The 26892-nt window shown below is 39.3% G+C and overlaps 1 protein-coding gene and 1 long non-coding RNA gene across 3 annotated transcripts in view; both read left to right on the top strand.

The window, feature by feature from the left end:
* cd28 (CD28 molecule) overlaps positions 1–20252 on the top strand; it is a 31852-nt gene extending 11600 nt beyond the window's left edge. The window contains exons 1-5 of one of the 2 annotated variants that reach the window (XM_011489989.4): positions 16030–16214; positions 17640–17836; positions 18087–18243; positions 18321–18463; positions 20007–20252. In XM_011489989.4, the coding sequence (XP_011488291.1) occupies positions 16142–16214; positions 17640–17836; positions 18087–18243; positions 18321–18463; positions 20007–20111 (675 nt within the window). In that variant the 5' untranslated portion in view covers positions 16030–16141 and the 3' untranslated portion in view covers positions 20112–20252. Of the gene's footprint in view, positions 1–16029; positions 16215–17639; positions 17837–18086; positions 18244–18320; positions 18464–20006 lie in introns of those variants that run through there. The other variant, XM_078939736.1, reaches the window with a different exon arrangement.
* On the top strand, positions 4571–6362 carry LOC144988796 (uncharacterized). Its single transcript, XR_013652824.1, has 3 exons — positions 4571–4701; positions 6023–6131; positions 6224–6362. It is a non-coding gene; the product is annotated as an uncharacterized LOC144988796 (long non-coding RNA).
* Positions 20253–26892: the final 6640 nt, after the last annotated feature.

Here is a 26892-nt window from a genome sequence, read left to right as displayed (position 1 = left end):
GAAATATTTTTGAAAGCGAATTGGTTTTTGAAAATGTACTTTATAGTTTAGGTTTGGCTCCAGTGAAATGAAGTCAATTCAACCGGCATTTCTTTGATATACGGACGCCGCTGTGTTGGAGCCAGACAACGTCAGTAAGCGGTGATTGGTCCGAGTCGACATTTCTGGCAACCACTCTTGCCAATCAGGAGTGAGCTTGTTGGAACTCGCCTACTTAAAAGTGAATCGGTCATTGAACGTTTTGAACATTTAACTTGAGATCACATGGTTTTATTGAGGCATCTGAGTGGTCAGTGTATAACTTGATAACTAAAAAGCTAGCCTATGTAATGCTAATCAATCGCACACACGGTTCACAAGCAGAAGAATTGAGTTTTACTTGTTTTGCTCTTATTCCATCACACTGCAAGGAAAATAACGGCAAGAATTGTTAATCGTCATAAAAACTGGTCTCAGCCAGTTAAGCATAGAATTGAATTAAAAAAACTCAACAGCTCCAGATCATGACACTGTCACCTCCATGTTTGACTTATGGTGTGAAAGGGTCTTTCAATTCATGTTACGTTTTCAGAGTTCAATTGTAGCTTTCAAGAAATTGATATTTATCCATAAAATTTGGTATAATCCAGATGTTTTTTTATGTGAGATGAGCTTCTGGGGTAATGTGTACAATGCTGCCCTCTTCTGCAGAAACGGAGTCATGCAGGAAGTTTCTACTGAAAAAACTGATAGAAATTTAGTTCAGCCTGGCGTTTATTTTTATGAACTCAGCCGTTGTAATAACATGAAACCTGCATCTGTCAGCGATCAGAGCATGCTTTACTAAAAAATATAATGGATTTAAACGAAAATAACCTCCAACAATGACAGAGTCACAGCTGTGGGGGTTTTGTTTGGATTGCACTGCAAAAAACGACAAAGACCCCAAAGTATTCTTTTCACACTTGATACAAGACAAAACTGACTATTAACTTTTGTTTGTAGTGACTTGTTTTAAGAAAATTTTCATTTGATCATCTCATTTTAAGTAATGCCTCTAATGAAACCAGTTTGTTTGACTAACTTACATAGAACTTTATCCTAAAATTTGTCACTCCTGTCTTATTTTAATTAGAATAAGGACAGTTGGACTTTTTTTTTGGCTTAAAATTTACTTTTTTTGGAGAAAGAATATTGGCACATATTTACCTAATTTAAAGATGTAAAACCTTTTTTTAACAATATACATTTATTTTAGGAACTTATCTTTCCAATTGCCAGAGTAATATATCTAAATATTACTGTTTATAGCTAATGTCAGGATTAAGTTTGTTTTAAAAGATCTGGAAATCACAAGACAGATTTTACTTGTTTTATAGGTAGATTTTGTTCAGTTAAGAGAAAAACAAACTTATTAAAAAAGATTTTAACATTTTTTTAACTTGTTTTTAGAGAGACATTCTTCCGTTGAACCTCATGGTTTCAGGGGGAAAAAAACTATAGAAGTGTTTGCTTTGTTAAATCTCTCAATAAAGAAAAAAACAGTTTTGTTTTAAAAGTCTTAATAAGGCTAAAGCTACAAAACCAAAAGTGAAGTTAAGAAACAATAAAAGTTTCTTTTAGACGAGATTACCTTTTGCCAAAAGAGGCGATTAGAGATGGGGACAGCTGCAGCTGATTTTGTGCATGTGTCTACATGTGTCTACATGTGTCTACATGTGTCTACATGTGTCTACATGTGTGTGCATGTGTCTACATGTGTGTGCATGTGTGTGCATGTGTGTGCATGTGTGTGCATGTGTCTACATGTGTGTGCATGTGTCTACATGTGTGTGCATGTGTCTGCATGTGTGTGCATGTGTCTGCATGTGTGTGCATGTGTCTACATGTGTGTTCATGTGTCTACATGTGTACATGTGTGTGCATGTCTGTGTCTGCAAATTTGTTGTCTGCATGTTTTTGCATGTCTCTACATGTGTACATGTGTGTGCTTGTGTGCATGTGTCTACATGTTTGTGCATGTGTCTACATGTGTGTGCATGTCTGTGTCTACATGTTTGTGCGTGTCTCTACGAGTGTACATGTGTGTGCTTGTTTTCATGTGTCTGCATGTGCGTGCATGTGAACGTTTGCAGGTATGTGTGCTGACCTGTGTGGGAATGTCCTGAAACCTCAGAAATGATGTTTCCCCTGAAGTTTTCACATCAACGATCCAAATTTCAAACCTCAAACCTCACTTTGAGTATCAGAGGTTGCAAGTCGAAACGCCCACAGAAAGGCAGACTGTAACAATGGCGTCACCACGGTAACCGTCTGCCTTAGCAAACAGAAGAGGGACGTCCCCCTGACAACTCTCACGGACCGTCAATGGAAAACCAGAATAAAAAACCTCCACCTGGTTGTTTTCAGTTTGACTTTTCTGTCGCCAAATGTCTTTTTTTTCTTTTTCTTTTTTTTTTTACAGCTCAGGTTCCTAAAGAAGTTGATGCCAATTTATCTTCACGTCTGCACAACCCAGAATTAAACCCATTCATCCATTCAACATTTAGAAATGAACTCTATCCTTCTTCGCTGACCTCTAGTGGTGGTGCTAAATTGTGCGCTCAGTGTGTCATCGCTGATTTTGTCTTTACTTTTAATCTGATTATTGTGTTTGGCTGCTTGTGTTTTGGGGTTTTTCCCTTCTTAAGCCTTCAGTTCAGGTATGTAAATGAATCATGCGAGTTCATAGGTGGTAACTGACATTTGCTAATACTGAAAAAACGTATTTTTATTTTAAACACCATGGCAGCGACGGCTGCTGCCGGGTTTGGAGGAAAACTCCCACAGATGGGGATGAGAGTGTAAACCTGTGTATTGAAAGTGAACATTTTCATCACATCATCACCATCAAAATACTTTTTGGTGAAGGGAATACTCCTGAGCACTTCACTAAAGGTTTCATAGTTAATTCACAGCGAAATTCTCCTTTAACTCGTAAGTCTTCAGCTCCAGCACTGTATCCTCTGCTCTCCATTGCCTGAGACATTCACTGAGCACACTGTCAGTTGGGGCCTTGAGCTTGATGTACTCATGGATCTTGGATGTTTCATCCTGGATAGTGGCTTCTACGCTCACTAGTCCTCGGCCTCCTTCCTTGCGGCTAGCATACAGTCTCAGGGTGCTGGATTTGGGATGGAACCCTCCATGCATGGTGAGGAGCTTTCGTGTTTTAACATCCGTGGTCTGTATCTCTTCCTTTGGCCGTCTTATTATTCTAGCAGGGTATCTGATAACTGGCAGTGCGTAGCTGTTTATTGCCCGGTTCTTGTTCTTGCCGTTGAGCTGGCTTCTCAGGACTTGCCTTACTCGTTGGAGGTATTGAGCTGTTGCAGCTTTCCTTGTTGCCTGCTCCAGGTTGCCATTTGCCTGTGGAATTCCAAGGTACTTGTAACTGTCCTCGATGTCTGCTATTGTTCCTTCTGGGAGTGAGACCCCTCCTGTGTGGACTACCTTGCCTCTCTTTGTCGCCATCTGGCTGCATTTCTCGAGCCCGAATGACATCCCAATGTCAGTACTGTAGATCCTGGTGGTGTGGATCAGGGAGTCAATGTCACGCTCGCTCTTAGCATATAGCTTGATGTCATCCATGTAGAGGAGGTGACTGATGTTGGCCCCATTTCTGAGTCGGTATCCATAGCCAGTCTTGTTGATTATTTGGCTGAGGGGGTTCAGACCTATGCAGAACAGCAGTGGGGACAGAGCATCACCTTGGTATATCTCACATTTGATGGACACTTGTGCAAGTGGCTTCCCATTGGCTTCAAGGGTGGTTTTTCACAGCTTCATTGAGTTTCCTATGAAGGCTCTTAGAGTCTTGTTGATGTTGTACAGCTCCAAGCATTCAGTGATCCACGTGTGTGGCATTGAGTCATAGGCCTTCTTGTAATCAATTCCGGCTGTGCACAGGTTGGTGTGTCGTGACCTGCAGTCTTGAGCGACTGTTCTGTCAACCAGGAGTTGGTGTTTGGCTCCTCTGGAGTCTCTACCAATGCCCTTCTGTGTGTTGCTCATGTTTTAAACCATGTGCCTATTTATCTTAGTTGCAATGATGCCAGACATGAGCTTCCAATAAAGCTTGTGGTAATTTTATTAGGGGAACTGAAATAACTACTTTACATTTTGCCTCTCCTTGCTCTGTATTCCTTAAGGCATTGCCACAGCAAATCAGGGGTATCATAAGTCTGATTCACATATTTGGTTTGGCAAAGATTTCACATCGGATACCCCTCCTGACACATTGATCCCTGCTTGGGACCAGCTCACTAAGACCATGGCTTGAGCCCCCTCGTGGCTTAATTTAGTTAATTTAGGTCCGTACATCTTTCAATCTTCTAACCGCGGTTCTTCAGACAAAAAGCTGCAGGAGGGTCTTTGTGACCCTTTCAGACTGAAACGTGTCAGCTGATGGTTCGAAAGAAGTGGACAGTTCATTCTATGGTGGTTCTATAGATCTGCTCTTCATGTCGGCTCGTGTGTGAGAACGCTGGTTTCACAGCTTCATGCAGGAAGTGTTCCTGTGAATTTACATGCAGCCTCACCTTCTCTGCAGAGATGGTGCCGGTTAAAGTGCGTCTGACAGACTCTCACCACAAACGGCCAAATCTCTTCCCATCTTCCAGCAGCTGAGACCTTCACAGACGGCCATCGCACTCAGAGTCTAGGCTGTCTGGAGGAACGCAGGTAAGAGGAGTTTTTGTCCTCGCTGGAGTCACGTCAGAGTCATTGACGACTTTCAGAATGACTCTGAGAGCTTGAAAACTGCTGATGGTCTATCTATAAACAGCAGCTTCTGTTTAGGAGCACCGGAACACGAAAGTTCAAGTTTTCAGAAATTAAAGAGATGTTCTGCAGAAATTCTAACTTTTGACTTGCATTATGAAACTCGTGGACGGATTCAGTTGCAAGAAAACCACAATTTTTCATTGAGAAAGGTCCTTTTCTGCTAAATCGAAATCCAAAATCTCCAGATTTCCAAAACATCAGACTTCTCCTGTCCCAAAGTCCTGATCAGTTAATGTTTTTGTTGAATCATTTTAAGGCACTAGTAGGAGAACACCTACAGATGGGACATCTTCCACGCCTAGAGAACATATTGGTGGATTTTTCTTACCCATCAACACATTTCTGGGACAGTCAAATGCTCTATAATCTACACGGAAAAGATCTTCTTCCACCAACAACAATGTCATGGTGTCTTTATTTTCTGACAGATATTCCCTGTTTTAAGCTGATGCTATGATCCTTTTAGCAGCATGCAGATGAACAGCTTCCTGTGGCTGTTTTCACACGAGTTTGAGCATTATGAAAGGGTAAAAGCATCTTTGCTTGTTGCAGCAGCTGCTCTCAGCCTGACGGGTTTTCATCTTCTGTTTCTGCTTGGAGTTCACACTGGTTTTGCTGCTTTCGTTACTTTTCTTGCTCTGTAAAATGGTTCCATCAGGACCTGCAATCTCTATCAAGCTCAAAGAATAAGAAATGACTGAGATTCAAGCCCAAATCCACCTACTTTTGGTCTCCACAGGTGGACACAATATTCACCAAAAAACACAGGATTGCTGCGTTTGTTACAATGAGACAGCGCCACGTTTCTGTAAATCTGCTGCACCACTACAGCCAGAGATCAGGAGAGGATAAAGAGCCTCGTTCCTGTGCTGAGCATGGACATGAAACCTTGTTTTATTTGGATGTTTTCTGCAAAAGCTTCCCACCATAAGGAGAAGCAATGCGTGCAGTCTGCACATCACCCATATGGAACAGCAGCGTCTTCGTTTAGCCGGTTCTTCAGATCTGCAGCAACACCGACAAATGCTGAAGAAAAATGCACAAGAAACTTCAGTCACAGTCTTCTGTTTAGGAATTTAGGTTTATTACATGCAAAAAGATCAGAGCTCCTCATCGTCTGCTGTTGGTTAAAGTCAAAGGACTTGTCAGGATGTCAGCCTTCAGGATGATGTGTTGACTGTGAATCCAGCGTCTCTGATCATGTGTGTGGCATTTGCAGAACTCAGGATGTGGTTCATCCACCTGCGGAGGCACCTCGAGTCTCATCCAGCAATCTAACCCACGATCGCAGCCAGGCGTGCAAACGTTCTACAAAACCTGGACCAAACGTCTGCGCCTTCACGTTGAAATATATTCATTATCTTCTCTACGTTTCTTTCATTCATATTGAGTTTGACACATCATTTTCCTCCATCTGCAGGAGCTGCAGTTCATTCTCCTCGACTCAAACCAAAGCTGACTGAATTGAGGTCAAAATGACTGTGGGGCGTTTGCAACCCATTTTAAATTCCTCTTCAGCTGAAAGCAGCCAATCAGAGGAGCTGACGTTAACAAGAAGCAGTGCTTCATTGGTGAGGAATCCGGACGGCTCCTTCGACACCACAGTTCAGCAGAACTCGCACGTTCTCTTCAGTAAATCTGAGTATTTGAGATTTTCTGCTCGATTTCCACTTCCAGCGTCTCCATCTCATCCGGCAGCACGTAAGAAACGTTTGAATTAAACCAGAAACGAGCAAAGTGGAAATGGCAAACTCATTAGCATCTTCACCGAAACACAAAAGGCCTAATTTGTTATCTGACCTTTAAAGACCGAACTGAATCAAAGAAATAAAACAATTTCTATAAAGGAGAAATAAACAATTCTACATAGTCGTAAGAATATGAAGAACAATTAAAATAACAATTCAATGAACTGATCAAAGTTAGGAGAACCCTTCTGCATGTAATTTGACTGAATAAACAGACAAAACTTTGCAAAAAACATTTTATTTTTTGAAGCAAAACAAGTCTGCTGAATAAAACACTTATGGTCTTTTTCAGACCAATTTTTTTTCTAAGTAAAAATAGAAAAGAAGCTTAAACCTGGATTAATTCTTTTTTTTTAAATCTTTTTTAATATTTTTCTATTTTTTATTTTCTATTTATTTGGTTGCCGTTATTTGTTGCAGCACGATACAAACAAAGAATCTTGTAATCAACTTTAAAGACCCATTTTGATGAAAATTGTGTTTTTGGTGTTTTTAACTTTGAGAGCAATGTGACGGAGTAGCAGGAAGATATGCCGTCACATACACTTGAGCTGACTGTAATTAAACCTTTTGATATCCTTTTAAATCAATTTTTATCCTTTCAGATCCTATTTATTCTTTTAACAACATCTTTGACAGGATAATTATCTTTAAAGAGAGAGATACCTCTCTCTCTCTGCATTTTTTTCTATTGAAGGAGTCCTTATATAAAGAAAATAATTTCAAATTGCATTTGTGGGTTTTTCTTTATTTTTGTTTTTTTTTTTAATCAGGAGGAGATGAACAAATGTCGTTTGAAAAAGATCGTTTTGTGACGTAGAAAATGCGCTGGCCGGGTCGCGAGCTTCCTGCTCCGCTTAAACGGAGAACTTTCAGTTATGGGTAACGGAAAGGGGGAAGAGGGTTGCTCCATGCAAATAGCCCCGCCCACAACAATTTCACATGAAGTCCTGCCGCTCTGCAGAAATTACGTCCTGGAAAACGACACATGCTTCATTATTTAGGCTAAAAACTGCGTAATCACAATGAAAAGAACACTGCGAACGCTTTGCAAACAGATGAGAAGATGACTGCAGCGGGTCCATAAAAGCCCAGAAGAAAGCTGTTGATGGGTCCTTCAGGGAAAACTCTAGAACAGCTGCAAAGATCTGCTAAGTAAACTGGAAAAGAGCTTTGAAAACAAACGGCAAAAGTTCAAACTGAACTCTAACATCAGCAGCTTTTGAATCAACATGGTTTTTTAGATGCTGCTTTAATTCCCTTTATGATTCTAACGTTAATTTAGTGAATGAGCCACATGTTTCATCCTAAAAATAAAAAGGATATTCTTTAAAGATTTTGTCACTTTTAGTGTTTTCCTTTTTTTCTTCTTCTTTTTTTGTAGCTTAGTGTCTTTTCTCTGTTCTAATAGTTACTAGACAGACCTGAAGTATTTTGTTTACATGTTTTAGTATTAAAATATCTTAAATGTAAGCAGCTGCTGGATGCCAAGAACAATAAAATGAGCAGAACCGTAGGAACCGGGTCTCTAGTTGTGCCTGTTTCTCCGATGTTGACAAATGCAGGAGGTTCAGCGTCTGCTCAGGTGTAAAAATGAAGCTAGAAACCTTTTCGGTGCATGAGCAGAACGTCTATCCTTTAGAGTTTCTGCTCTCCTCAGTCCTTACAGGATCTGTGAGGATTATGCCCTTGGATCAGTCAGTTTTGTTCCCTTGGTTCTTGTAGGGTTCTGTTCTCAGTCACAGCAGGTTTTGGTTGATGAGCCACTGCTGTCGTCATTTCAGGTCGTCTGCTTTGTCGCTCGTATGTTGCTGCCTTGGTTTTGTCATATTTAAGTTTGTTTGTTAAATGTTTAAGTTTTTTTTATGTATTCACTACACTACTATGTGTTTTATTTGGACCCCTGTTTAATCAAAACTTTATGTTTTTACTGAAAACTCAATTTATTTACCAGTTATTCTGATGTGTCTTCCAAAGCAATTTTTACCGTCCTACTTTTAATTTTACTGCATTTATTTGACTGAAGCACGTATAAACACTACAGCAGGCACCATTCTGTTTTTTGGGCTCATGGTCTTTGAGTGGAAAACTGGTTTTGACAGCTGGATACTTTTGTCATTTTTTTCTCCAATTTTAATTAGTTAGAGAGAATTTTATCTGCAGCAAAAATAGAAGCGTAACAGAAAATGTCACATCGAAGAAAATGAATGTTCAAGTTTCATTTTTAATATTTCCTTGGAAAAAGGATTTGAAAATACAGTGATTAGCTGTTCAGAGACTAACGGGTTGACTCAGTCGGTGATAATTCAAGATCATAAAGATGTCGCCGCAAATTGCAAAAGTTTCTGAATAAAACTTTGAAAAGCAAATTGACAAATGCACAGCCGATGTTAGGAAAGAAACAGTTTTAGGTGAACGACAGCAGACATGGTTTCGTCTCTGTTGATCCCTTTCAACCCAAGGATCTGATTATAGCGTAAAACTCAAACAGCAACCGTTTTTCCTAAACCTTTCCCTTAAATCAGGTTCTGCAGATATGAATACAGAAGAAGCTGCAGCAGAAGTCAGATTTAAGCACTTTTTTTCTGTTGGAGGAAAGGTTTTTTGTGTCTGTGTTCGGTTCTTGTTACGTTTGTTTGTTTTTGTAAATAGTTGCTTTTTTTGTCAACAAATCCCGGACGAGCCCCCAGTATATGCTACTTCCTTTTATGATCCCATAGACTTGGGATACCAGAAGAGTTTAATATGTGTGAGGGAGCTTACGTGATGCTTCGTACAGTGATTGCGAACTTGCATTTGTGCACCCCAACCTTTGGGCCATGGACCGGTTTAATGGCAGACAATTTTTTCAGGGACCAACCTGTACAAGGCTGTTGTGGACATCTGATCGTAGTTTTTTAACTTCCAATTTCTCTTAACTTTTGAGGGTAAAGTTTATCTTTATCCTTTGTAAAATAACATCAGCTGCTGTGATATAGATTTTCCCTTAACCCATAATTGTCAAGGAGGAAGCTTTAAAAAAAAAAAAATCAGGCGCCAACTTCAGCCTACTTTTAAGGTGTGATGGATAGATACAGAAAATAAGTCACAAAAATAATACAATAATATAGGTGAATCCACCCTTTGAACAACTTTATTAGCAACATTCTTGTAACATTAGACGGCTGGTTGCTGAATATTTTCATTATTCTGATCTGTGGGAACAACTGTCAAAATATATCCATATTTGGAGTGAAGATTCCTGGTTTTTGTCTCTAAAAATGCAGATTTCTTTTATTTTGAAGTCAAAAGCTTTTCTTCTGTTTCCTTCCTGGCTCTTTTCTGCCAAAAGTTGTTGTTTAACTTTCGGTATATCACTCTGCGAATCAGCTTTCATTGAATCGTACGCCGGTTTTTACGCTGGATGCCCTCCCTGACACAACCATGTATTATTATCCGAGCTGGGGACCGGCACAGGGAGATCCAGACCTGGGGCCCCTTTGTGGCTACATAGTTAGGCAGTAGTAACTTAAAGACACTTTCCAAATACGTTTGTTTTCGTTTAACTTTGCTAGTTTGGGGGCTTCAAATTAGCAGTCAGAGTAGCCGCTTTAAGAAAGCAGCAGATGTGTTTTTTAAACCTGATGGAGTGACTTGACATGCCTCAAGAAGGAGTCGGATGTGGTGGAGAGAATCCAGGAGCTTTACGAAATAAAACTCTCTTTGGAATCAGATTATAAATAAAATAGAAAAAATATAGGTCTGTTTTTTTTTTCCACTGCAACCGGGTACCAACTGTCCCACAGACCGATACCGGTAAGCAGCTCGGGGGTTAGGCACCACTGCCTTAACCAACATTTAAACCTTAATATATGATTTGCATTTATTCTTTGGGTTCATCTGGAATGTATTTAGAGTATGGAGCATAGCATGTGAATATTTTATTATAATGATGATGAAATCCTTGATAAACAAAACACCTGAAAGACCACAAAAAGACTTCTTATAGCGGTCATACGGTTGAACCGGTGCCAGCGCTTCAGTCATGATCTGTAGAGGTTGCTATGGGTTCAGGTGTCCACCAGATGTCAAAATGATTGAAGTATTTTTTCAAAACAATTATTAGGAAAGCCTCAGTGCTTCGTGAAGCTTCATTTGCCCACCCCAAGCTGTTCTGCAAATTATCAGACTGTGACTTAAGCTCCTACAAAGCTGGAGACTTTAGTTCAGGGGTCTGCAACCTCCAGCACTAAAGATGACATTTTGTCCAGTTTCTTACAAACCAAAATCCAGCAGTAGCTGCAAAGTCTCACTTTACAGTTTAGAATAATAAACTTTGTTTTTTAATGGAAATTAAAGCGATCATTTATGAAATGTATATTTTAAATAATTACACCAATTTAATTAGAAAAGTTTTATATTATTTTATAAGAATTTTAACTTCTTTTACTTTGACAGCACCACACACAAGATCCTTTTAAAATAAAATAGACCATGTTGAATAAAATCCTCCTGCTGCAGCAGATTGACCTGAATTAAAGATGAAAGTTTCAATTGTGGCAATTTCTATGACTTTGGTGCTTTTAAGTCATTCTTATTCCTTTTAATACCAAATATTGGTAATAACAATGTTGTTGAATATTTTTTTTTTTAAATCTGCATACATATGTAATTCTTTACTTAAAAATTTTGGTGTTTAACAGCAACTCGACACTGTGGTGCTTCAGAGGGTAGCTTATTTTCTAACAGAGCTTAAACCTTTTACCATCATTTAGCCTTTTTATTTGGCAAGATAAAAATCCAAACATAAATAACAAAACTTAATAAACTCAAAAATTAACCAAAACCAATAAAAATGAAATCATTTATCCCAATCATCAGCATTTTTCTTCAAGGTCAAAGAACAACAGCGGTCGCCCTGCACTTGTCAGTCCATCGACGTATAAAACTGATGATGCAAACCCAATAACAGACTTTCTTCCTTTGTTTTGTTTGCAGAAACTGACTTCATTGTGTTTCCTTTTTTGTCCGCTAACATCGGTTTCCTGAGTTAAAATGAGTTCGAGCAACAATTTACCACACAGCCGTCATGTTTCCCTGCTAGAGAACCAGCTTCTCAGCTGTAAACGCAGAACGTGTCGGAAATTACAACGCAAACCGAAATGCAAACCTTTTGGAAGGCATGCAGCGTGGCATGAGGGCTGGATCTGAATCCGTCAGCATAAAGTCTTTGTTTTATGACTCACTTTTTGGGGTTGTGATGTGTTGTTTTTAATGAGAGATTGCTGGATTACTTTGAAATTCCTCAACACGAAACTACACACCTATGATATTGAGATTTGTCAGAAATACGGCAGGAAATTTCTTAGTATTACATTTTTTTTGACCTAGTTAAAAACAGACATTTGTTGATTGAAAGCTCGGCAGCGTTCACACTGGACATCATTTTCTGCTTTGCAAATTTGTCCATAGGAAATCTCTAACCCAGAATATCTCGCGACCTCTGCATCCCACTGAATGAACTCCTTTTGGTTTCTACAGAGGACATTTGGGGCTTTTCAATGATGCCAAATGTGTACAGCTGGGACTCTGAGAATTGCAGCTTTTGGGGGATTTAAAAGAATTTTGACCGCATAATACTTTTTTTTTCTGATAGTCAGGAGGTTGTAGATCTCCATCCATCCCTCTTCAGAATACCCCTGAATCCCTTTCAGGGTCACAGTGCTGCGAGAGCCAAACCATCTACAGTTGGGCGAAATGACATGGACCTCTGAATACAAAAGATTCAGGATAATTGCAGCTATTATGATCAGTCTGATGTGTTCTGCTCCTCTTTACTTTTATTTGTTTTTTGAAGAATTAATCTGATTTATGCTCATTTAAAACAAAACAAGAAAAGCTGAGGAAAATGTTTTTATGACCTTTAAGACATTTAAGCGACTGAGCCTATTTAGACTTCAAACAAAACACAGACAGTTTACTTGTGGCAGCTTTTGAAAGTTTCATTATGTATGATCCCAAGGTAAGTTTCCTACAAAAGTCAAATAGATCTGACTTCATGGTGGTTTTATGGAAGTTTGTAGATTTTGGTGTCTGGCTCACCCTTTCCATTTTTGGCATTTTCAAATCTTCAGCTATGTTACACCCACTTCTGATCATTTTCACACGTATCCTTGTAAATAAATCTGTTAAGTAAGCCTGTGGGGCTCCGTTTAAGTCTGGTAAAGTGCAAAATGTTCCTAGTTTAAGTTCTGGCTTCTTCCTTTAGACTTATCAATGAAGTGCTTTACCATTAATAAAGTGCATTCAGTTGTTAACTTCTTGAGTTAATTCAGTTTCCCACATGCACCTCAGCAGGAAACGGTTTGCTAGTCGAGCCCTACCTGCCTGCTTCGGCTAGAAAAAGATGCTGACGCTCTGGTTTGGATACTTCGGCACAACACTGAAACCAGATTTTTGTGCAATGTAAGAATGACAGCATCAGAAAGCAGGTGCCGCTTTCCGGGTAACGGAGGCCTGACTGTAACCTTAGTCAGCGCTGCAGGCTTAACCGACGGAGAGTTTCCACATGAAAGACACAAGCAGCTTCAGGAGGGCACCGAAAATCTCTGCATCAGCACGCTCCCAGTGGGAGGTTACCTTCGCAGAATTAGTTATCGCCCTTCATTTTCTGCACGAGATGCAGCCGTTTACACTCAGAAATTGTGAATGTGACGTAGGACTTTATTCTGAAAAAGTTTATTCTTGTAATCAGAAATCTTTGAAAAGGCTAAAAAACTTCTTGAAGCTGCAAAGTTCTGCTTAAATTGACTCAGCTGGGAGAGCTCCAGCTTCTCTGGGTCTTGTTAGGGTTGATGGGAAACCTTAGTGGGAACCCTAAATGGGAAACCCACCTTAGGGGGGGGGGGTGACTCAGTCACCAAAGACAGAAATCCGTTTACAGTTTACCCCGCAAAAACAGTTATACGAAACAAAAACAAAAAACACTTATGTTTTTACAACCAGAACTTTGGGGCATTGAAACATTTTCCTTCTTTTCTCTTTCTAGAATTTTTAGCACAGACATGACTGCGTTTGCCTCCACATCACATCCTGAACTCGTAAAAAGCATTAAAACCAACTGTTTTCTGAGAGAAACTCTTAATGTTGTTGAATTGTACATTTATTTTCAAACATTCCAGGGCGGTCTGCTTGCTGTTTCATAGCTTCTTGTACCGTAAAATATGATGAAATATCAAAAAATAACTGCAGCAAAGCTCATTCTGGGGATTTTTGATAGAAACCAGCTTTTTCTGCGTTATGATCAGCAGCTGACGGGAAAGATGATATCAGCTGGAAAGTAAAATACTTCTTTTTTTTGTCAGTCTTCAACAATAAATGTGTTTTTTTTATTGTTTAAAGTCTCACTCCGATCATCTTTTGATCTATTTTCAATGTGTTCCCAGTGGTATTTTAATCATAATTAAGATGTTTTTTCCCCAAATTAAAACACGTGAGTTGATTTCTACACATAGTTTCTTCATAGGCAGAGGAGTTCATTACAATTTCACCCCTGAGTTGTGGGCACTCAGCCTCATTCCCCTCTCCTTTGCTGAGAGCTCTCTGTTTACATGCTCTCCCACTAGCTTACAGCCCCTCACAACCCCAACCTAACATTACAGATGCTACGAAAATGGCGAGCGAAAAAGTCTTGTAACTCAAACACGCCATGGTAAGGTACAGTGACCCCATCGTACTTTCATCAAAGATTTACTTGATGATTCAGGAAATTAACAAATACACACAATAGAATAGAATAGAACTCTTTTAGTGACAGCATAGCATAATTAAATTAATTAAAAGTGGACACATAACAGACAATTATATAGAATAAAAACAAATACATATTTACTCTCTTTATGGCGGCAGCTTTGGGAAATAAAATGTCCCCAAGTCTGTTTTTCCTGGTTGGTCTGGACCTGAAATGTCTGCTAGAAAGCAGCAGGTTGAGGAGATGAAAACCAGGATGAGAAGGTTTCTGGTCCTGCTGAGAGAGCAGGAGTTCAGATGGAGGGCAGAGGGGAAGCCAATGATTTGCTTACGTTGCCTCTACATATGCAAACATGTCTTTTTTTCTGCATGCTGTGCCATCCATGTAAACATCTTCATTGTCTTTTTGCACGACCACCTGCTGGACAGGTGCCCTCTCCTTTGGCTGAAATCTACAGGTTTTTCAAAAGCTGCAGGAGATTCTGATTCTTAGTTTCTACTAGTTTTTAATCAGCATTTAGTCACCTTTTTTAAAAAAAAATAGATTTTTGAGAGTTCAATGTAATTCCAATGGGCTGCACGGTGGCATAGTTGATGGCATTCTTACCTGAGAAGACCCTGGTTCAAATCCCAACTGGGACCGTTTTAAAACTTTGCATGTTCTCCTCATGCATGTGTGGCTTTTCTCCAGGATCTCTGGTCTCCTCCAACAGTGTTTAAAACAGGGGTGCCCATGTCAATCAAGTCTCGTGCTTCTCGGAGGGACTTTTGATTCACTGACAGATTTTTTTAGAAATATATATGTATATTTTTTGGTTATTTCTCTTTGCTGGCCTGCGATCTACCCTCATGTCCTTGAAGATCGACCGGTCGATCGTGATCGACGTAATGAGCCCCCCTGGTTTAAAACGTGCTTAACAGCTTCATTGATGACTAGGTGTGACTGTGAGAAAGTGTGGTCATGTGTCTCTGCAGCAGACTGGCGACCCCGCCTTCACCCAATGATCCCTATAGGGATTGAGCAGATTGAGAAAATGGATGGATGAATGGAAATCTTCACTATCTGCTGTGGTAATAACAGGACTACGATCTCGCTTGTTTTATGTTTTTGCAGCTTACGTGGTGTTATTTCAGCCTCAAAGGGAAACTTCAGAAGCCGCATAAATTCAAATCAAAATTTCACCGTGAAGAAATATTTCCACTTGTACTTTGTGTTCTTTCGTTTCCACTCTGCATGCTTGCCTGCAAAAAAATCACGGACTGCCTTCATTTTCTTCTTCATTTTCTTCATCTTTGACAAGGGTTTAAAACAAATTAGTTAATTTGGGATCCAGACATGTGGAAAGGGGAAGAACTTAGATGGACTTACAAACCTTTATGTAGAAGAAATCCTGCTTCAAGTTTTTTTTCTCCTTACGTTCGTATTTATTGGTAAGTAGGACACAGGTTTCAGCCTCGATGTGCAAGACTATCATAAAAACACTGGAAAATGCTAAAAAGCTATAACCCCCTCCTTATCTTCTCCCATGTCTCTAACACATGACAAACAACCTGACACCACAAAAGTTTATTTTAATGAGCACACTTACTATTTACATTTTATTCAGATTGGTTGAAAGAAAAAACAGAATTTGCGATCCTGCAGAACTGTAGCTGCCAAAGTTACTGTTGTCTTTACTGGCAAAGGCTGACGTCATTTCCTGCGCTGCGACAGTTTCCATCAGAGCCGAGCAACTATAAAGATGAGTTTCATTGTTTTTGAAGCATTTTTTAACGTTTCACATCAGTGACAGTGGCTGATCTGGGCTGCAGTTAGTGAACAATTAGAGGTTTTTCTGTGTGCCTGAGTGAAACACTGCAGGATGGTCGTGGCTGACTGTGTGTTTGGGTGGAGGATGCTTACAGTCCTAGGTGTCTGTCTGCCTCTGTACAGTGGTGAGTAGGAGCTGACTTTGAAGACTTTTCAGTTTTTATGTTCCCTTTTATTCCTGAGATCAGAAAGTGATCCTGAGTACAGATACTGCAGTACTGAGAGTAGATACAACAATTTAAGCTTTCTAAAGATGATTACAAAAGAGTAGATCAATACAAACTTTAACAAAATCCAAAGTTTGAGGGTTTTTTTTAACCTTCTACAACTTCTGACAACCTTTAGTCCGAGGTATCACTTCAGGTTTAAGTATTTTTTATTAATTTATACTTTCTTGAGCTTTAATTTAAAAAAATAAAAAAATAAAAATAACAAATGTTGGACATAAAGTTAAAAAGTAAATAAAAAGAGTCCAAGAAAAGAGCCTTGCGGTATCCCCTTTTTTTCCAACTGACCCCAATTTAAATTAAGTATTAAATAAAAAGTTTGCGTGACTTACATTTTTTAAATATCTTTTAAAATGTGTGTTTATTTCTTTTTATAAATGTGAATACTACCAAGTGACCATCAGAGTAGCAGAAAAAAGGCTCCTTGACAAGCTCACTAACTACTGTAGTTTGTCTTGGTTTGATGTTATTTATCTTGTGGATACATCCAATTATTCAACTCAAGGCATTAGGAAAAGGAAATTGTATCTTTATATCAACATTAGGAGTAACGTATCACTACATGACTACATTTGTTTTCATACATCTGCATAAAAAACTTGTATAGAATTTATTTTAAGCCTTAAAATAATGAATATATCTCATATGTTAAGTGGGCCAATGCTAGAACCCTGTGGAACTCCCTTTTTGATGGTCAACCTTCTTTAACTCAATTGATTTCTCTTTTGATTTTTTTTTAAAGAAAATGTTTGTGTTGACCTTTAAATATCTGGTAACAAAAGACCAATGTCACATTTAATAAATGAGCTCATTTTCAGGACCAAAGTTTTAACTTATTTAAAAATTTAAAAAGCTTATGATATAATTGCTTTCAAAGTGGTTTGTAACATAATTTGTTGTTAGAAAATGTACTTGTCTGCTAACAAGGTTGATTATGATCAGTTCCTTTTTTTTTTTTTTACAACATATAGATAGAGAGCATACTCTTAGTTTAGTTCAAGCACATCACATTTAGGCCCAATTTATTCCTAAATTGTGTCTCTCAGCTGACAGAAATAAAAACCAATCTAATTGAAATAAAACAAAAACAAAAAAAGACACGAAAATACTGAAAAAAAGGTGTTGTTTCTCATTTGTTTGGTCTCTTATGACTTTGATGATGACCGGTTTTTACACTAAGGACTTGTGTGGTTTGTTTATGATGGGAGTGTGTGCAAAGGTTGTGGAAACAGACTTGTGTTAGTTTAAGACCCAGATTTTTCTCTAAAGCAGGCACAGCACCTGAACAGCACCTACACATCTCAATTCCATTTTGCCTTCCAGCTGTGAAGGTGGTGCAGCCCTACAGGGTGGAGAGCACCAACGGCACTGCACGGATCCGGTGTACCTTCCACCCGGAGATGAACCTAGAAGATCTCAGAGTGACTCTGCTCAGAGGTCTCCACGGCCATCAGGAGCTCTGCTCCTTCTTCCTTAACCTCACAGGCCAAACGGAGACTCATGGAGGGAGACCAGGACAGGTGAGGGCTTCTTCGAGGATTTATTCCTAAACAAAGATGAAGGTTTTTGTCATTTTTAGGTGAAAATCGTTTAATTAATAAACTGAAAAACAAGGACAGATGATGCTGCTGCAGCTTTTTAAGGAAATGTAATCTTTTTAATAAAAAAAAAACAGCATTAATGTACAACAGTCTAAACATTAAAAACAAAAACGAATAAAGAAAAAAGTTTGAATATCTGCAGAGGTACAGACTCTGGGATGTGTTTCAGGTGCAGTGCTCAGGTCAAACTGCAGATGGCGCAGTGGAGGTCACCCTGTCTGATCTGAAAGCTGCAGACACAGACGTCTACCGCTGCAAGATTCAAACCTTCTACCCGCCTCCGTACCTGCAGCTCACTGGAAACGGCACGCTCATCCATGTGATAGGTGAGGCCCCCCCCGCCAGGTATGTTCACAATCACCTGCTGCTCCGTCTGATTTCCAACCTCTGCTTCCACCAACAGAGCATCCGGACTGTCCTTCTGTGAATGCACAGAGACGGCATGAGGAGGGGGAGAAGGAGGCGACGCTGGCAGCAGCCAGCACTCCTGTGGCTGTTCTGGTGACGGTGATCATCTGCGTCCTAGTGATCATCATCTACCTTCAGGTCAGAAGGTCACACCAAACCATCTTTCACTAAAGGGTGACTTCACTCTGGATGCCATTGGGATTCCCTTGAGAGTCCTTAATGTCTACTCACTCTGTTCGGAAGAGAGACGTTTCTGAAACTAAAACCAAAAGCAAAGGGTTTGCTCTGCTGGCAAAATTAAAGAGAAATTAGATCCTGATCACAACATTTTGAGATAAAGCTGGGTGTTGTAAATATAATGAATAATAGTAATAAGTTTAGTAAGTACTGCTGCTTTAGGGCTTACCCACAACCGCCTCTACGGGTGAATACAGGCTCTCTGTGGGTGAAAAATAGTCAAACCTGAACTGATCACATAGGTGGTCCGCACAAATATCAAGGTCGTAGACCGCTCGAACAGTGAAAAGGTTCATGAACATTTGTTTCTTCGGGGATGCCGCGAGCAACAGGTTGTATCGAACAACTATCCAACACGTAAGGGTAATTAAAGACGAAGTAGGTGAGATGCAGACAAGTCGTATGGATGACTGAGCGAAGAGCTAGATAGTCCTGTTCACGTGATGAGTAGACTTTTTGGATAAGATAAGAATACTTTAGTGATCCCAGCTTTTCGGTTGACGGAGAGTGACTATCAGGGAAGCAATAAGTTAGCAAACAGCTTTGAGAAAAGCAAACATCAAATGAGTTTATCATATGGCAAAAGAATGTTGGGTTATAAAGTCCAATGGAGTGAGGTAGGAATGATTTCCTGTAGCGGTTGGTGTGACAGCGAAGCTGCCGTAGCCTCTTGGAAAAGATTCCTCCGCTGACCGTCAAGTACAGGATGAAGAAGATATCTTTTAAGTAGAGTCGCAGAGAGGCTCGAGGAGTTTGGACGCGATAGATCAAAATCCATTGGAGGAGTTTGCATTTGTAGACACTAAAGGTGATTTTTATTTTTCTAATTCGATGTCAAAGGTCAACAAAACTTTGCTTGTGGTTGCAGGCTTAACCTTTTGTCGGCTGTGTAAATGTTTGTGAAGATTTCTCAAACGTTTTTTTTCCCCATATTGTGGAGGCATCCCACAACCTTCTTTGGATATCCCCAACACGTGTTTTTGTGTTGTTCGCGAATTTATAAACTTACCTTTTAGCCCCATTCGAATTTATGATGGTTTTGCCATCTGGGATGATCTCTTTGCAGTACAGGACTGATCCAGGATCCAAATCTAAGTGCACAAATTTTATTTTTATATAATTGGCACAGAACAAAATTTATAAATAAGTAATGGTAAATCATAAGGAAAATGTATTTACCATCCTCAGACGTATCTTGTTGCCAAAATATTTTCCTATTTTATTTGAAATACTTCAGTTTACTTTCAGGTAATAGAAGCCTCAATTTAATCTATTTTTTCCTACTACATAACATTAAATCTGTTTTTGACTTCAACTGTATTTCGGTGCTTCAAAAGCGGATTGCTTGTGTAATGGTAATTTAAAAACTGTTCAATTCGTTCCATAAAAATACTGTAGGACTTTAAGATCTTTTGTAGTAAAGTTTTTTTCTTTTCTTCTGCAGATTCTTCAGTGTGAGCGAAACAGGAGGGAGGTGGTGAGGAAACCGCTGCCTTTTGTTCATCACAGACCCAATCCAAGCTCATTTCTGACCAAGAGCATTGTATGAGCATTCACAAACCGGTGCACGTGTGCACACTTATGTACTTGTCAAGTACCAAATCCTGTTTACATTCTGGTAAACACATGTTGTATTGAAGCTGCAGCTTTGTTCAGGTGGGAGTACCATGTACAGATTTATCACTCATACTGAGATGGATCAGATTATTGATCTCAATGAAGTAGGAAACTTGTTCATCAGAACTGCTTTTGATCATGTAATTATGTAGCATTTCTTGAAAATAAAGTGGAAATATCTTTAGAATGTTTTAATATCACCATTTTTTCCCCCATTCCATTAGCCTTCCCAACACTTCACGATACACTTATCACATGCACGACAGTGGTACATTCCATTTTCATGACATCCCTCGAGGGAACTGCAAGACACACCTGTGCTCCCCTTAAGATGTAACCACTCCTCTCTACATTCCTCCATGGGCCAAGATGACCCAAAAAGCTCCTGTACCCATACAAGTCAACCCTACTGACTGCATATGAGAACAGGAGCGAGTGAGCGAGCGCTCGGTCGGTCGGTCACCCACTGAAAATAGCTTACTCCGGCTCCAACAAAATTAAGTAAATTCAGTCAGCTTTTTCTTTTCGTGATATGGACGTCCTCATGTTGGAACCAGACGACATCAGTAAGCAGTGATCAGTCTGAGTTGGTCTGAGTCATCGTTTCTGTGGCAACCACTCTCGCCTGTCAGGAATTGAGCTTGTTGGAAGTCCACACCCCTAACCCTTGAAAGCGAGCCACATAAAATCTGTTAAACGTTTTTAATGTTGGATGCGCAGGCCAGTAGGCTCCATTTACTTCTACTAAGGTATCTGATGGCTCAGTTGACTGCACTACTTAAAAAGTATCATGAAAAAATATTATCAAGAAGAGATTAAAAAATGTATCAGATCAAGGATAGTTATTCTGACCAGTAGAATGACTGAGTAACCGCTGTTTATTTCTCCATAGAAGTCTATGGGATTTTGGCTTTTTATAGCCAGCAGGTACTTCCAGTTCTTGTATACAGTCAAAGCTCACCCCCCCCCCCCCCCCCGTATGAGTGCAATTGACTATGGCTTTCTATTACTAGAGGACCTTGAAGCCAATCACATTACATGGAGTTCTGCACGCTGATGTCCTCTGCCTGAGATCAATTTTCCTCTATGAACATCTTACAACTAAGTTTAATTATTTAAACGACACTATTATCCAAAGTAACTACAAATGAGGAATAAAAAAACAAGCAAAAACACCAGCTTTTTTTTCTTTATGACCAAGGAAGTTGGAAAATAATTCTGCTTTCATCTTTCAGTCTTGAATATTGTGCACAAAGGTGCTCTGCTTTGTTGTCGGAGAGCTGACAAGTTTAGCTTCTGATCTTTGCCATGTTGTGCAGGAACCACCAGATGTCGCTCATTTGCAGAGCATTGTGTGCATGCAGGAGTTTATGCTGTGATCAGTGTTTCATCACGATGGAGCTGTGGAGTTTTACTGTAGACGAGTGTCAGAGCTTTTCCAAATGTTCAACAGAGCAAATCACAATAAACACAAGCAAATCTGGCTCTGAAACCGTGCCACACCAACCACCTTTCAGTGCACCTCACTGCTCTAAACATCCTTAATGTCTTCCATGTTTTGCAAAGAGATGCACAGACACCACTCCATGTGGTGATCAGGCTGAAAACGTTTAGTGGTAGCTCCTCCCACGTACAGCCCAGGCGTCAAGCTTATGAACACATTTTTCTACAGGCGTCGAGCTTTAGGAAGCGAAACGTATCATAAATCACCAGGAAAAGTGGGCATTAAAAACGACACGGCGTAGGAGGGGCGATTTCAGAAGCTGAAAGAAAACAAGAAACTCTGAAGCAGGGAGATGATCTTCCTGGACTCACGATGAGACATGAGCAGATACAAGGTGCAAATAAGAATGCCATTGTACAACATGACATTTTTAATATTTAAATGTAATTTAAAGATGAATTTGATAAATTATAGCTTGAAATGCCGCTCCTTACATTTACATTATCTTGTCTTAAATACCATTTTCCTGCAAAAAAAAGAAAAATTAATTCTGCGGAATGAAAAAACTTACAAACTTCTGTATATAAAGCTTATAAAAACCCAATTGGGGGTGCTGGCTCATATTTATTCTTATAAAAATCTTCTTTTGCTTGATAAGGAGTGATATTTCTGCCACCACGTTACACACAAACCTTTCTAAGTTGCAAGTGAAAATATTAAATATTTGCTTTTCAATTTTTTTTTTTTTTGCTTTCAAAAACTTGTTTTTGCTTTCAAAAACGATTTTTGAGCTTTTTTTCCTATCTTTGATTTTGCTGACTTCTCTGAGCGCAACTATTGCCACCGGCAAAAAAGCTTTCGCATGCGTTGTGTGCCATCTTACCTTTTTCCTATCTTTGTTAGTTGAGTTAAGTTTTAGTTTGACGTGACAAAACTTCCATCAAACAGCTGCTAATTGGTCCAGATTCTAACCAATCACGTGTCTCAGTCTCATATTGGCGGTGCTTGGAGGCAGACATGGACTTTCCGTCGGTTCTGTTTGATTGGGTTCTACTGTTTTCAACCATTCTGGCCCGTTTCTCTCAGAGTAGAACCCAGAAGGAGCAGCTAAAATAATACAGGGTTTAGTATTTCTTTATGTCAGTGTAGTGACCAACTTGTTTAAAATGTCTGCAGCAGAAAAAAAATTGTCCGAGCTCCGACTCCGTCTAGCAGGAAGTAACACTTTTTAAGATTTGTATCTGAACTTTTGTTTTATTTTGATCGATAAATGTTTAAATAGTAAGAGAAAATAGCATTTTTTATGACTAATTTTTTAAAACGCTCACAATTTCTGAAACATGAGACACTGTGAAAATGAACATAAAAGTTAAAAATGCTTCTTCTGTTAAATACATTGAGGTTCCTTTGGTGAGCCATTATTCTTTTGCTTATTATTGCTGTTCATCTGATACCAAACATGTGTACAGGATAAATTAATATGTGCTTTAAATCTTTTATTGTTTTGTTTTAACAAACAGATCTTAAATAAAATCACACTTTTTACACATAATTTGCTCTGCAGGATTCACAGATCAAACACAGAGCTGTTGATTTAATGTCAGCAGATAAACTTTACAGTTTCCTTGGCCAAAAATTCACAAATCTAACTTCATAAAAATCAACCAATGCAAAAAAAAAGTATGAATTATTGTTAAATTGATTAAAAAAAATAAAAACATCTTCATCCAAAAAGACAAAATTGAGGGTAAAAAGAGCTGGTTCAGCCTCTGAGCCTCGGTAGCAGACACGTTAGATAAATATGGCTAGGAAAGATTGATTGGTTAGATTCTGGACCAATCAGCAGGCTGTTTGTTGGCAGCTTTGTCACATCAAACTGAAACTTAACTCGGCAAAATCAAAGATAGGAAAAAAGTAAGATGGCACACAACACATGCGAAAACGTTTTTGGCTTTGGCAGTGGCAGTCATATCACGCTAAGGCTACGTTCACACCCCAGGCTGAAACGACCCAATACCGATTTTTTTTGCCCCTATGCCACCTGTATCTGATCTTTTCATGAAAGTCTGAACGACTCAGATCCGATCTTTTCAAATGCGACCCAGGCCACTTTGGTATGTGGTCCTGAATCTGATACGTATCCGATCTTTTCAAATGCGACCGCCGTCTTACCGTCCAGGCCACATGAATCCGACCTGTACGTCATTGATACACTACAAACGTCATAATTCTGCGTTGAAGTAGGCGGGAACTAGAACATAAACATCAACCATGGCGGACGATGCTTCTGAGACCAGTCAGTGGAAGGGAAGCGAGGTCGCCGATGGGATTCATATTTGGGCTGACAGTTCTATTCAGGCCAAACTTCTATTGTTAACGTTAGCTACTTCAACAAACAACGAGAGACGTCGTTCCCCGTTGAGTACTCCTCTGCGCATGCGGGTCAATTCTGGGTCATTTCACGGTCACACAGGAGATCAAAAATGTTCACATATATTTTGAAATGTTAACGGCTTTGAAAAAAAAAAATCGGAATTGAGCATTAAGCCCGGCAGTGTGAACGTAGCCTAAGTCGCGCTCAAAGTGGTCAGCAAAATCAAAGACAGGACAAAAGCGAGATTTGACACAACGCATGCAAAAACATGTTTTGCAAACGCAAAAAACTTATTTGAAAGCAAAAAAAAAATGTGAAAGAAAAAAAAATCAGAGCAGAATAAAATATTATTGAAAAGCAAATATTTATTATTTTCACTTGCAACTTATAAAGTTTTGTGTGCAACTTAGATGGTTTTGTGTGCAACGTGGTGGCAGAAATATCACTCCATAGTCTGAAAGATGGGGAACCAACTAACCACAATATCAAATTATCAGTCAGTGTTGACTGTGGTTTTTCAGCAGATGCACCAAAAAAGCAGCAAAAGCTCAAGTGCTGAAAAACAGGATGTGAAAAAACTCTGCTAACAAAAATTATACAAGATCATTTTGCATGCTTGGCAATGATGGAGGATGATAATATATGTGTGAAAAAGCAGCTGGGCGGAAAAAAATGTCCCTTTTTAAGAAGATTTCCTTTGTTGTATTTTTGACATCAAGTAAAAAGGAAACAATGAACTATTGTATAAAGTTCTGGGTCAAATGTTACTTTGTGTGATGCACATGTGCCTGTTCTTGTGTAGGAACAGAGCTGATAAGATAAATCTTTCTCATGCACAGTGAGACTTCATACAAAGTACAATGAAATTGGGATACTGTCCCACATCAGTGCATTGAGAGACAAAAAAAAGAAATAACTAGTTTAAAAAAATAATCTAAAGAAAACAAATGGTTACAAATGACCTGGTGTTCATGGTTTGCGTTAATTAAAAACTGACCCTTAGTCTATTTGTCCTTCACTCAGCACTCTGAAGCTCCTGCCAGAGGGCAGCCGCTCAAACCCCTGGTGTCCTGGATGTGTGCGGCCCCTCAAGATGCCGCATGCCCTCTTTAGACAGCGGGTGCAAAATGTCAGCACACTTTCAATGGAGAAGCGGCAGAAGACGGTCAGCAGCTCCCTCTTCAAACGGGTCTTCCTGAGAATCCTCAGAAAGTGGAGATGCTGTTGGGCCTTCTTCACAACCTCTGAGGGGATCCACATGCTCAGATACAGGTGTGCAGTAGAAGAAACTCGATCTGCAGAAACACTTGTACCTGGATTGCATTGGTTTTTCTTTGCCAATTGAGAAAGAACAAGAAACCCTGCCTCATTTACTTTAAATCCCATTAATTTTTCTAGATTATTTTAAATACATAAAACAATTCAGAATGGTTTATGGATGGTAATCAATGCATCTTATCCAGTCCCTCCCACCCACCCCGACTATTTACCCTTTGTATAAAGAGTGCAAACCAGGCGTCTACAACTTATAACGCAACAACCGTAAAACAACCGTTGGTCCATTATAATGCAATTCTGTAATTGAAGAACTTTGCTTCTGAGCAGAAACTATAGGCACTTCAGTGCAGTAGAAGGTAAGAACGTGTTTTAAACTTATTCTAATAACAAACAGTTCTGACAATAGATGTAATCACCATTTTACTTAGTCTCATATGATGTGTGCATTTTGAAGGATTGATAAAGCACGTAGGCACTGGGTGAAAATGAGTATTTTACTACTATACGATTACATCATTTTAAAAGGGTTAGTTACTTTGAAGCTCCCTGCAAAAGCTTCTGGTGAAACACAAGAACATTGTCAACTTAAGCAGAATAAGAAATATCAAAATCTCATGACTACAACTCAGGAAAAGTGACTTGGCTGTCTTTGCTTTCCCGTTGGACCCACACCACCAATAGAAAGTTCAATAAAAGTATTAAATTGCAGACACTGATGCTAAGATGCTGGCAGACAGAAAGCGTACTTTTGGGTTGGCACAAGGCAGAGGAGATGCACAGGTATGTACAGTGATGCAGAAGAACGCCCTCTACATCCCCTCATTCCCATAAGAACTCTTCTCAGTGAAGTGGGCCACTGCTAATGGTGTGAAGGTACACTTTGATGAAGGTAAAGAAGTTCTTGAGATGCCCAAAATGTACGATTCATGTGTTTAAAAGGATGTACTAGCTGCAGATTGTAATGAAAATGATGTTTGTATCTCAGTTACGATAGTCAAACCTGGCACGAAATGCGTGGCGTCCTGCGATTGCAGGATGTAACAGTAAGCATGCACATTAAAGCTGCAAACCGTGAGTCTGAGAAAGAATGCGATGTATGCATGGAGGGAAGGTTCACCCAAACAGAAATCCAACTGACAAAGTTGGAGCTTGAGCCGGTGAACACAGATCTAGCTGGTCCAGTAAACAATGAATTAATAGATGGTTTCAAGTAAATGCAGTATTTTACAGATGTGTATAAAGGGGCTGTCTTTGATTATGTCCTAAAAGCGCCGCAACTTAAGCCTCAGAGAATTTTCTGGCTGATGTAGCACCTCTTGGTACTGTGAAATGCAGCCAACTTGTCCAGTGAGTCAAAAATTAGATTTTGGTTTTTGTGGTTGAGACTTCCGTTTCAAAGCTGTTGCTATCAAAAAGGCTCTGCTGAGTGCATTCTAGTATTTCTCTTTATATATTTAGATACTTAAACATCTGCTGTATTGTTCTGCAAACATTTTTACACCTTATATTTTTCAAAGAAATTAAAGACACACCTTTTTAAATTAGCTTTTAATTAGATTTTATGTCTTCTTTAAAATGTATGTTTTACTACATAATTTTAACATTTTACTTGTTTAA

The sequence above is a fragment of the Oryzias latipes genome, chromosome 21 (genome assembly GCF_053564925.1).
Source record: "Oryzias latipes strain Hd-rR chromosome 21, Olatipes_Hd-rR_3.1".
NCBI classification, from domain to species: Eukaryota; Metazoa; Chordata; class Actinopteri; order Beloniformes; family Adrianichthyidae; genus Oryzias; species Oryzias latipes.
Note: the sequence above shows the minus strand (reverse complement) of the source record. Positions and strands in the feature narration are given on the sequence as shown.